The sequence below is a fragment of the Phalacrocorax carbo genome, chromosome 7 (assembly GCF_963921805.1).
Source record: "Phalacrocorax carbo chromosome 7, bPhaCar2.1, whole genome shotgun sequence".
Classification (NCBI taxonomy): Eukaryota; Metazoa; Chordata; class Aves; order Suliformes; family Phalacrocoracidae; genus Phalacrocorax; species Phalacrocorax carbo.
In genome coordinates, this window is record NC_087519.1 from 8845174 (window position 1) to 8857300 (window position 12127).

The 12127-nt window shown below is 46.6% G+C and overlaps 1 protein-coding gene across 2 annotated transcripts in view; it reads right to left on the reverse strand.

Moving 5' to 3' along the window:
* NTRK3 (neurotrophic receptor tyrosine kinase 3) overlaps window positions 1-12127 on the reverse strand; it is a 229825-nt gene that overhangs the window by 32408 nt on the left and 185290 nt on the right. Inside the window, exon 16 of one of the 2 annotated variants that reach the window (XM_064456204.1) lies at window positions 890-964. The exons of the other annotated variant lie outside the window; for it this stretch is intronic. Within the exon in view, the coding sequence (XP_064312274.1) occupies window positions 890-964 (75 nt within the window). The remainder of the gene's footprint in view (window positions 1-889; window positions 965-12127) is intronic. 2 annotated transcript variants of the gene reach the window in all.

Consider the following 12127-nt stretch of genomic DNA (forward strand, 5'->3'; position numbering starts at 1 on the left):
GCAGCTCACCTCCAGTAGCCTTGCAGCTTGCTGGCAGTAGCTTCTGGGATGCTGTGACAGCTGGGGATCCACTGGGCTGAGCATCCCTACACAGAGGCTCCAGCATGCAGCAAGCACAACGGGATGATGGCTCGCCTCTATGGGAGGGAGGGCAGGGTGAACAGAGGTGTTACCAGCCCTCAGCTGGTTCGCACGGCTCCCATCAGCCACCGCCTTGGCAAACCCAAATTCCTTTGCACTGCCAGAGCATTGAACCCACACCGATCTCTCACTGCCACTCCACTGGGCAAGGGATGGGAGGAGCACTGAGGCAATGATGGTTCACAAGCACTCAATCGCAGCTGCAAGCACCCAACTGGTCAGACACCGAGGCTGTGTCTAGACTAGCAGACAAAAGGCGTCAGGGCTGGCATGTGGCAGTCCAACTGTTCAAATGGTCTGGTTTTAGTCCATGCCAATTTGACGGTGTCCAAACAACTGTTGAGAGGACAAGCCAAGGACAGTTCCTGGTGAGCAGTGCAAATGCCACCCTCCTTGGAGGCACAGAGTGATTTAGCTGTATGGAGACAAACCATGGTGCGCTCGCTACCATCAGAGCCAGAGGACAGCCTGTGCTGTCCACTAGTACAGACACAGCCTGAACACCCACGAAGGAAGATTGCACTGAGGACTTTTGCACTCGTCCCATATTATATCACTGTACAGACAAACCCCAGAGAGTTGCTATAGTAGAAACATGTGCAGTTTCCATCATACACAAGAGTCCCTTCTCTGCCAAATGCACTAGACCCGACTTAGTCCCAAAGCCACTCAACCCCACGTGTCATTTCATGCTCAAGTGGCACCAGTCCCCCTCTTCCAGCTGCCCCAGGGGTCGAGATCCACTCACTGTTGCAGCTGCCGGTGGTGCCAGTCTCTGTCGCTGCCACGCTGCGCTGAACTGGCCCTTCGGACGCGGCCCTTCCTGACAGTGAATGGGTGAAAACAAGGGAAGGAGACAAACAAAAGAGAAGGGAAGGGTGAGAGAGGGAGGGAGGGATGGGGGAGATGAAGCAAGGGGACAAGAAGGGAAAGGGTATGTCTTTAACCGAACCGTACGTCTTTCACTGGCTACAACATCCCAACACTACACAACCCTTGCTGCGAGGGCATGGGGCAGGTGAGACCCCCTGGCCCTGGTCACCAGCACCTGCACCAGTATAGAGGGAGGGCAAGGGGTGAGCACTGGTGCTGGGCGAGTCACATGGTGCTCTGCCTTCCTGTAACTTCTCCTTGGACTGTGAAGCCTCATCCCTTGGGGGACCCAGAGTCCCTCTCTGACAGCAGAAGTTTTAGGAGGCTTGAGCAGTTCCTCTGTACCTGTAATTAAGCACCCTGCTCCTTGGCCATTGCCAGCCCTCCTGGGCACAGTGCAGGGACCCATCTGGCTCTGCCAGCAGAACAAGACCCAGGCCTGATGGCTTTACCCAAGAAAGCTTGAGTTGGCCAGAGTTAAGGGCATCATTGGCCAGATGTTCCAGTGAAGAACCTGGTACATCACCCTGCACTTCCTCAAAAGTCTTTGTACCATCAGTACTGTCACAGATTGGGGGAGGAAGAAAGAAACTCATCCCACAGCTTCCAATCACCCACAAACATGCCAGCACTTGCAAAACTGAACCTTAGGAGGGGACAAAAGGAGCAAAATGATGGAGGAGGAAATACAGCGCTACTTTTCCCTGTGTATCAAAGTAGGAGGGATTTGGTGAATGGGAGGGAGTAGAAGGGGTAGGGATCTCAGTGTGCAAATTAAGAGTAAATGATGAGCATAAGGTCCGCTGACTTTCTAGTAAGGTGTTCCAACAGCACTAAAAGGAGACACAATCCCAAGGGGCAGTTGGTGAGCATGGTGGTTTGGGGGGAGACTTCTGGCTGTGTTACTTAGGAGATCAGGCTGACAGCTTCCCAGGGAATACCAAAAATATGGCCTCAGGGTGTGTCCAGCGAGTCATCACCCTGGGCGCCTTCCCACCCCACACCAGAGGTGAAAACTGAGATGCTAAATGTAGCTGACAGCTCATTCTGCTTTGGGAATTGCCCCATGAATGACTGACTCACCTCCTTTCCCCAAAAGTTGAGGTAGGAAATGGGTGGGGGAAAGGCTTAGAAAATTGTTTCATGATGGTTGTTTAAATTGCCTCTGCATTGCAATGTTACAGTTAGGGAAAAAGAAAAGAGAGGTCTATCACATAAAGCAGCACTCTAAAGCCAGCTGTGGCAGAGGTATGGACATTGGAAAGAAGTAGAGCAAATGAAGTCATCCAGCAGTGGAAAAAACCATCAATATAATATAGTGCAGAACAAAGCAAATTCTACCTCAAACACAGAGCTGATAGAGAAACATCTTCCTCTGTCAGATCTATTACCATGCATTTATTCCAATAACAAATAACTAACCCAGAGAGTAACCCAAACCTGATTTATTCCTCCATCTAAGTAAATATGAAGAGGCAGCCGAATCTGACTGTAAAAACCACTGATCTCATATGTTTTCCTTGTATGTATTGGAAAAAATAGGAGTGCAGTTTCTGCCTTGCTGCCAGGGGATGCTGGCAAAGCATTTGAGCTATAGATATTGTATCTTGTCACTAATGACTGCAGGGAACTAAAAGGGATTTGGATTTTTTAATGCTTCACATTAATTGATAATTTGGTCTCAGAATCCACAGTGGAACACAGGATTTGCTATATTGGATCAGTCTAGTGGCCCATAAAATCTGGCGTCTTGCCTCAGTGATGCTCAGAAAAATTATCATCCAGTGTCTTTGCTTATAAGGTTGCTGGCCATATAATTGTAACAAAGGAAAGGTCTTTCTGGCCTGCACAGGAAGCCTCTTTAAAACCATGAAATGTGGCGTTGGTGGGGCTTTATTACTTTTTTTTTTTTTGTAGTTACAGCGCACTCTGTAACAACAAACATTTTCAACAGGCATGCTGCTGCTTTTCCTCTTGGTCACCACAGCCTAAATAGCAAGAAGGTGAACTTCTGTTTTCAGAGGGCAAATGAGAACATGACTGGGGCCAGAGGAGGGGAGATGCCTTTTACTGAGCAGAACAGTATTGATTAGGTGGTGCAAAGATTTCCCTCACTAATTCCTTTACCAATCTTATAATGTGTTGACCACATAACTGGATGGGGAAGAGAGAGGTAGAATCACTTAAGCGTTCAAAGTTCAACACACACTAAGAAGATTCCTGTTTTGTGTGTGTGTGCAATTTTGTGCATCGTTGCCCCTTGATTGTACATTGAACATGCTCTTTTTGACAGCCTAGCCCTAAACAGCCTGTTTATTAAAGACAGCTGCTTGCAAAGAGGGGCTTTCTCCATCCAGCTGGCGTGGAGAAGGAGCTCGCTGTGGCTGAGAGAGGCAGGACTATGAAACTGGGGGGAGTGGATCAAGAGGGGAAAGCCTGCAGAAACTCTGACCATGCAGGAATCAGGAGGAATAAATAAAGGTAACGGTTTCTCTCCGTGCAAAAATCTTAATTAAGGAGGATAATGAAGATATTTGCATCTTAATTTTTCTAGGAAGGTCTTCAGTTTGTCTTGAAGCAAGGCTTTTCACACTGGGGAAAACCTTTATCTCTCTCACTCAAAGAGTCACTACCCCACCCCAAAATCAGATAAAGAAAAAGCAAGCCAAGTCATACTTTATCCATGCTCCCACTAAACTGGCTTATTACTTTGCTGCCTCCAGTTCTTTTGCTTTTGCTGATCATACTGAGGTTTGGGGTTGCTCCCCACCTTTCCTGACCAATGTATGATCTCATGGCTGTCCCCATGGTAAAGGAGAGCTGAGATCATGGTTCTGCAGAGGGGAAGGCAGGGGAAGGCCACTGGCCAGCTGGGATGCAGTGGGAAAATGGGTCCAACAACGTAAAGGAGATGAGAGGGGAGGGTTTTACACATCCAAGTCTACCTCAGTTGTAAGTGGCAGTGCTCCTTCCCAAGAGTGAATGGTTCATTTCCATATGCTCAGGAACACATACTATGTTTCTGGTCCACCTGGGGCTAAAATAATGAAGCTCACTGGCATATGATTCTCCACCTCCTTCTGCTCTAGCTACCACTTAAATCAGGCCACGTTGGTAAAACCCAGGAACCATCAGCTCCTCTGGCCTGCTCTGTGCAAAATCCTTCCTTCTTTCTGGTGACACCACAGAAGAACATGCATTGGCTGGATCTGCACCATGGGAGAGTCTCTCTGGCTCAAAACTAGGCACTGTGCTCTTTTCCATGTATCGCACAGCTTTCTGGTTAATGGGACGTTCAGAGTGGGAACAGTGGGAGGAAGGGAACACATTGCATGCAGGCAGCCTCTAGCACGTGGTGAGGACCACACTTGGACAATACAAATTAGAAAAGGGGAAAAAACAGTTTCACAGTCAAGAGAGGTGGGGGAACTACGCAAGGATGGGTGGGGATCACCCTTTCTGGATCTGTTGGCTGCACCCAGGGAACACTGAAAATAGAAAAGTATCCTGCCCTGACTAGTTAAGTTTTCTGGGAAGGGAATTCCTTTGAAGGAAATACTTAAATCCCTGTGGGAAACTTTCTGTCTCAAGTTTTCACAGCAGAGGTGAACGGGCGTGGGTAGTTTGGTTATGTTGAGAAACAATCCCAGCTTTCTGAACTGAAGTGAATCTCTGACTTCCTGGGGACAGTGTCACCACCCCTCAGCTGGGTCCAGCATATGACTGGTTACTCCCAGAACTTTCCCCAGCTCCAAGTAAAGCAGAGATCAGCTGGACAGCTTTTAAGAGCAGCCAAAGTCCAGTCAGCTGGGACCCTGTCCTCAGCCAGAGATGCATAGGGGAGAGCATGGAAATGAAAGAGCTTGCAGCATATGTCCCACAATATCTTCCAGTTCTCAGTAATCAATGGCATAGGGATTTCCTGAAACAGGGGAGGTATTTGGTGTCTGGTAGCCCCTGATAGATTACTTTGCTTCTACAAATCTGTTTAATCACTTTTTCAACCCATCTCAACTCTTGGAACTTACCACCTCCTGAGACAAGGAGTCCCAACACTTTACTACCTGCTGTAGCATCTCTGCTGGGTCTGAACCTGCCATGAACATCACCAGGTCTTTTAGGTGAGGAAATACTGAACAACAAACAATTCCTTCCTATCTGACTACATCCATGATCTCCGCAAATGGAAGGTCAGGAGTTAAAAACCATCAGGAAGCTAAACTGAAAGGCTTTGAACTCGCAGCTCTCCAGAGCTCAGTCCAATGGTTGGGAGAAAGCAAAATCCTCAATTCAAATGTCTGGGAATGGGGCTGAACTTTGATTGAAAGATCATAAGCTTGATTAGCTCTCAGTAAGTATGTGAGGGTTTGGGTGGTTTGGGGGGAACATAGAGGCGTTAAGCGTGGACGTCAGTGTTTGGGTGAATATCGAGAGTATATTAACAAAAATCTGAGCCAAATGACTTGCAATGCAGCAGCAACTTATCCTGAGCAGAAGAAGAGGTGAGCGCTGAGGTCAAGTACCATAGCAGGGATTTTTTGTTTCCCAAAACAAACTGCTTTTTTGTGCCTGTGCTTCAAAGAAGATGTCATCAGATTGTGAGAGCTCTTCACCTGCCACATCCCTCTCATTACTGAAATGAAATAAATGGCAACAGCGTGAAAACAGCAACTCAGGCAGGAGGAAGACAGGTAGACAGTGAGGAAAAGGGGAGGGGGAAAACAGGGTGTGGGTGGAGGTCTTGGCAGGGTAGAGACTTAGGGAAATTATCATTTCTGAGAAAATGCCAGAAATACAACACAACCTAATTTCTCCAAATAATTCCTCTGCACTCGAGCTACTTTGTGTGAAGGGCTCTTACTGTTTCAAACAGGAGGGAGGGGAAAAAAAATAAAAGACTCAACATTTGTTTTTCCCTCAGTGTAGGAATGGGGAAGTGTTGAGGAAAAATGTCTGGCTAAAACACAAGATGATGCTGTTACGTCTTCCTTTCAGGAGATAAGGAACTGTGCCACAAATTCAATTTGCAGAGGTTTTTATAGGAGCCACAGAGATATCAAAGACCAGCATGTTCAATATCACACTGACTTTTCCTGCACACAGAACACACCAGGACAGGAACTGAGACACTTAACCCAGACACCCACATTCAGCAGTTCCCTCACCTTCCCTGTTTCCAGCTCTACTACAAGTTAGGGGAAAATCTGTCCTTTTGTCCCCAAACCACCAGTCAGAGCAGTTGTGGGGCACCATGGCATGAGCTGTTCCCACCTCATGACGCATAGAGGTGTCATCTAGGGGGAACAATGGCAATGAAAACAAGGAAAGAAATAACAAGTCAGGGGTTGGGGTGAATGGGACACATGGGGTAAACAGATGTTGAGAAGGGCATGTAATACTTTCAACAGCAGGCACAGGCTCCTGCACATAGCAAGACAATCTCTGCCTGGCTGGCTCATCTGTATCAGTACTAGGGGTCTCCAGGTCACATCGCCAGGTGACTATGAGACTTTCCTGCCCTTACTTATGTAGGTATGACAAAGCAAGACATATTCTCCAGGTTCCCATTTAATACAAGAGAAAAATTAAAGTACTTTTCACTTCTAAGTTCCTTTTCTTAACGCAACATATATTTACAGATATGAAACCTTCTAAATACCCTGGCAGAAAGGATAGAGAAAGAGTAGCACATTATGTTTTTGACATCAAAGAACGAGTAGAAGAGACAGAAGGCAACGCTCAGCTGCTTAACGTCTGCACCGCACTTAGGTGCTGGAAATGGTACTGATGCTGGAACCTGAATGTGACACACACATTGTACCATCTACACAGGATTACACACAACAGGCAACACAGCCATGGACTAGACTTTCTTTCCCCCACCCATCGACATTGAAATGGAGTCTAAGCACAGAGTCTGGGTGCACAGAGCCTGGCTCACACTCTGTCCAGAGCTGACCAGTCTTGCCAGCATACACCAGGTCTACAGTAAAACCTGAGAGTGGCAGCTTTTTTTGTCCCCCAAAGTGAGTCAGTACCATATCCCAGATAGAAATTCAGAGGGAGTCTTCTTCCCTTCTTCCTGTTGGCATTCTCCTTGGTAGGTGATGGTGCAGACCCCTAGTGCACTCATCACAGGGCTTCTTCCTGGTGCTAACAGGGCTGGGCAGCAGTTTCCCTCTACTAGGCTCAATCTCCCATGCTGTAGATGTGCTGCATGGGTTGGACAGCAAAGCAGCAAAGAGATCATCGGGGGACAGAAAAGCAGGTGTTGTACAGCTGAAGGATACACAGGGGTATTAAGGAGCCCTGGCAAGGATGCACAAAAATGCCAGTGGGAGAACCTCTGCAGGAAGTTCAAAGCTACTGGGAACAGAGCACTGTTCAATGATGGTGTGATCATTTAGGGACCCTCTATCTGGGAGAATGTGGGTCAGACTAAATTTACTTTCAGTGTAAGGCTTGTCTATTAGTCTTATCTACCGTGCTGAATGAGCCTCCAAAGGAGCATGACCCAGGCAGCTGCTAAACCTTGGTGATCTATTACTTGCGTGGAAGCTTCACTGGAAAAATAACTGACTGTACCCAGGAGAAAGAAAACAATTTTGAACTCCAGAGAAGAACTAAAGTAAGAGATGGTCTAGGTGGGAGATGGTCATCAGGAAGCAACCTGACAATGGGTACTGAAAATTATAAAGAATATGAGGTTTTCTCTAGCCATTTTAAAGAAAGAGAAGAAAGAAAATGTTTACACAGTAAACCTTTATGTTTCAGAGGAGGAGGCATCTGCCAGAGGGATCCAGTGTTTTAAAGAACACTGACCTAAGGCCAAAGACATAGCAAAAATGTTGTTTTGATTCTAATGGTCTAAGGATGTGAGAGCCAAGGTTCATAGGAATAGATATTAATCTTTTATTAAACCAACTGATACTACTGAAAAAAAAAAAAAAGAGCTCAGAGAAGGTTTGTGTGTCTAAAATTCATTCTTTTTTTCCCCTCCAACAATATTGTATGTTCTAATAAAAGATATTACTTCCTCCTGCAAACCTTCTCTCTCTCCCAAATCCAAACAATGCTCCAGAGCAGTAAGGACACAGAAGCAGGGAGTGTTTGTTGTTATTATGTTTAGCTCTGTGTTGCTAGAAATAGAAATGTATTTTCAGAGCCCTTTGCAAATCCTGCACGTCTTTTCTTTGACAAGCAGGTGTCCTCTGTGTGATGAACTGTGACCTAGAGTACACTCAGGACAGACCTTGGGGAAAGGATGGAGGTAAATCCCCTAGAGGCTTCAAGCCCAGCACAGGATTTGGGGCAGGACGCCAGAAGGGTGAGACAGGAGATCTGGACAGAGGGATATTTTAATGAGGTTTAATGCGTACATAAATCCCACCTCTACTCGACATATGTCTTCACTACTGGGTTCCCACCCATGTCAGGACATTACCTTGGAAGTTATTAAGGACTGTTGACTATGAGTTAAGACTGTATTCTTTTCTAAAGATGAAGAAATACTGCCCTTTTCCTGGGCAGCTGCCACATGATTTTGTTTTGGAATGGAATTAAACATTTTGGGGGAAGAAAGGAAAATTACCTGGATTTTACTGGAGCACAGGTGAGTTCAGAGCCACAGAAGGGCTCTTGGAGCAACCAAACCCCTGTCTGCTGGGTTAAAGAGCAGCTGGGGGTCCTAAGCCCAGCCCTGGTAATGCCCCCACCTCTGCACAAACCTCCCAGCCACTGTGGCAGCCTCCAGCTCCCCAGGCAGTGGGGGGCAGGCACCGTGTGGCTGACTTTCTGCAGCCTCAATGCCACACTCAACTGAGGCACAACGTCCCTGACCTGCAACATCCCACCACCTGCTGTCACAGTCCTGAGTCATACCTAAAAAAATCGCCTACTCACACTTTTTTTTTAAAGAAAACAACAAGGAAAACGAAATCCGCCCCAATCTTTTCTCTCCAATATGGATATATTCCATCCTGCCTTCCCACAGAGACCCACACCAAAGACTACACAGCACATTACACAACACACCACAGAAATGCTTCTTCAGCATCCCCGCCTTTACTCTTCACACAGATGCTGGGCTACGTCTCCCCAGTCCCTCCACTTTCCTCCACTTTCTAATCAGATGCTGTTTCACCTCTCCCCACTACCTACACCTCCACAATCATCATCTTTCTATCCTGTCTTGTTGAAAGAAGGTTTAAAGGCACCAGCTGACAGGATCCCTCTGTGATGCACAAGGAAAAGGACGCATCTGTCTTCAGGCAGAACATGGAGAGCCTTGCGGAGAGGGGAAACAAGCCTCTCTGCTGCTTTTGTTACACAAATGTTTGTTTTCTGTATCCAAATGTGTAACAGGAAATTAAGCAGTTCACCTTTGTTAAAGCACTTTTGCATCCCACAAATGCAGGAGCCAGATGGTGTTCTTTCTTTGTTTTAAAAGGTTAAAAAATGGGAAAGAAAGGAAATGGCTAGGGGCTAAACTTCAGCCTGGAACACACATATCCACGTGCCCAGTTATCTGCGCTCATGGGGCCTGGGCAGGAGCAAACACGGGGACCCAATGGACTAAATTACATTTCCTTGCAGAGAGCTCCAGACCTGTCACTTTCTGTCAGCTTCAAGCTGGAATCATAAAATAATTAAGGTCAGGAAAGACCTCTAGAATCATCAAGTTTAAGCATCAGTCCAACACCACCATGCCTTCTAAACCATGTCCTTCACGTGTGCTTCAGCACCACGTCTGCATATGTTTTGGAACACCAGCAGGGACAGTGACTCCCCCACCTCTCTGGGCAGCCTGTTCCAGTGCCTGACCACTCTTTCAGTAAAGAAATTTTTCCTAATATCCAAATCTAAGCCTCCCCTGATGCAGCTTGAGGCCATTCCCTCTTGTCCTGTCACTAGTAACTTGGGAGAAGAGACCAACACCCACCCCACTACAGCCTCCTTTCAGGCAGTTGCAGAGAGTGATAAGGTCTCCCCTCAGCCTCCTCTTCTCCAGACTAAACAACCTGAGTTCCCTCAGCCGCTCCTCATAAGACTTATTCTCCAAATCCTTCACTGTTTTTCCAGAAAAATGACAATTCTCCCTGAGCTGCAGCTTGGACATACAAAGCAATATTTTCTAGAAACCACCTAAAGCAGAACTTTGCTCCAGGTTCTACTGGTGGGAATGGCAGCCTGTCAACTGGGGAGAGCTGCTGCAGAAACAGTGAGAATCAGACTTGGGAATATAACCAGGCAGGTTGTATATGTGACCAGGGGCAGCACCAAAGAGTTTCAAAGTTAAACTCTTCAGCCACATCTCCACCTTCCCTAAGTGAGACCCAGGAGCTGTTTGGTTCTCACACTTGAGCTCATTTACTCTCTGTCTGTATCAATTCAAATGCTCTCTCTTGGGTTACCTTAGAGGATTTTATGATAGGTCTGTGCACTAGAAAGGTTTGTCTCAGGATCCTTGAAGAGCTGGTTTTCATGCAAGAATTGTCAGGAAGTAAAAATGCAAGGAAGATAGAGCACAAATGCACAACTGTTGTGAAGCCATATTGTTTTTCTCACCTATGTTTGCAGGAGAAACTGACTGCTTCTTCTTACCAGAGTTAAAGTCAAGCCTAATAGAGTCAATTCATGAGCTCCATGTGGCTTCAGTAGTGTCATAACCAGGTTTCTGTTCAAAGGGTTGACTACTCTTGTTCATAGGGAACTTAGAAGTGCAGGTTGCCACATAGAAACTAAATAGATTTCCCAGTCCAGAGACAGCAAGGCTCACACCAGTTCTTTCAGAGTGTGAATGCAGTGGTGCTGTGCAAAGACAGAGGGAGAGGAGATGACCAGTATGAGATAGTGGTGGATGGGGAAGGAGAGAGATTGTCACATTGTGCACCAGAAGGGTGAATAATAAGATCACCTCCATGTGCTTTCCTGGTAAACATGTCCCACATGCTAGTGATTAGAGAAGGATATTGAGAAATGAACCTGTCTGGGTTCTTCTAATATGCTGGGAGAAGTGTGGCTAGGCTGTGGCTGGAGGAAGGAAGGAGACACTTCTGCTTTTTGCTGGGGGGAATATATGGCCTGGATGGTCTTCCCAGCTCTGCCACTGAATCCTGCTTTGGCCTTGGGCAACTCATGAAAACCCTCTGCCCCTCATGCCACCGATGTAAATATGGACAATCAAAACCTTAATTTGCTAGGACCCCTGTTTGGACTGTAACAGGAAAAGGTCTCTGTGCATGCAGAGCATGGAGTTACTGATCGAGAGTTTTAGAAGTACCAAAAGTCAGTGAAAACAGAGAAAGGAAAATCAACTAAGAACAAAAGGCTGTGCTGGTCTGAAGCTCAGCTCTTACACTGGTAAACAGATGATAACTAGTTATTACTTTGGTCTGCATGGCAATTTGCGTTAGCAGAGAAAAGTCCACCAGAAAAGCCTTACAACACTGTACAATTTAGCATAGAGCAGTTCTCAGCAAAGCGTTTTGCACAGACAGGATGAGGTCTACAGGACACCACCACAGAGAAGACAAAAAAACCCACAACAGTGAACTGACCTATGGAGACCTTCTCAATTCTCACTTTCTGGAGGCTCTCCCAGCCTTCACGTGGCAATAGCAGCAAATTCTCCCATTGAAGAGAGACCTCTCAGTGCTGCAGGAACATGAGTTTGGCTGGGATAGTCTCAAGCAGCGTAACACTGACTGTGGTTGAGGTAGGACTAACACAGCTGAAGAAAGGAGCCAGGCAAGAACACGTGTAATCACACAGGCTGCTTCTCATCCTCTCCTGGATTTTCTCTTCCCTACTTGCTGCCTTCTGATGATTCTGCAGTAATGGGACCGTAGCCACCTCTCTTCCCTCATCACTGCCCAGTAACTGCACCGAGACCTTTTTCCCAATGTGGGCTTTTGTGCTGCACAGTGAAGATTGGTTCCCTCACTGGTAATTAAACTTAGTGATAACCCAATGTCCTGGGCTGGGAAAGGTGATATGTCTCAGGGATCTGATTACATTTTTTGCCCTCTGCAACACAGTAACTCCACTTGCCATCTGCCTATCACATAAAGAAAACCACCTGAATCAGATCAAGACCACAGGTCAACCCTTT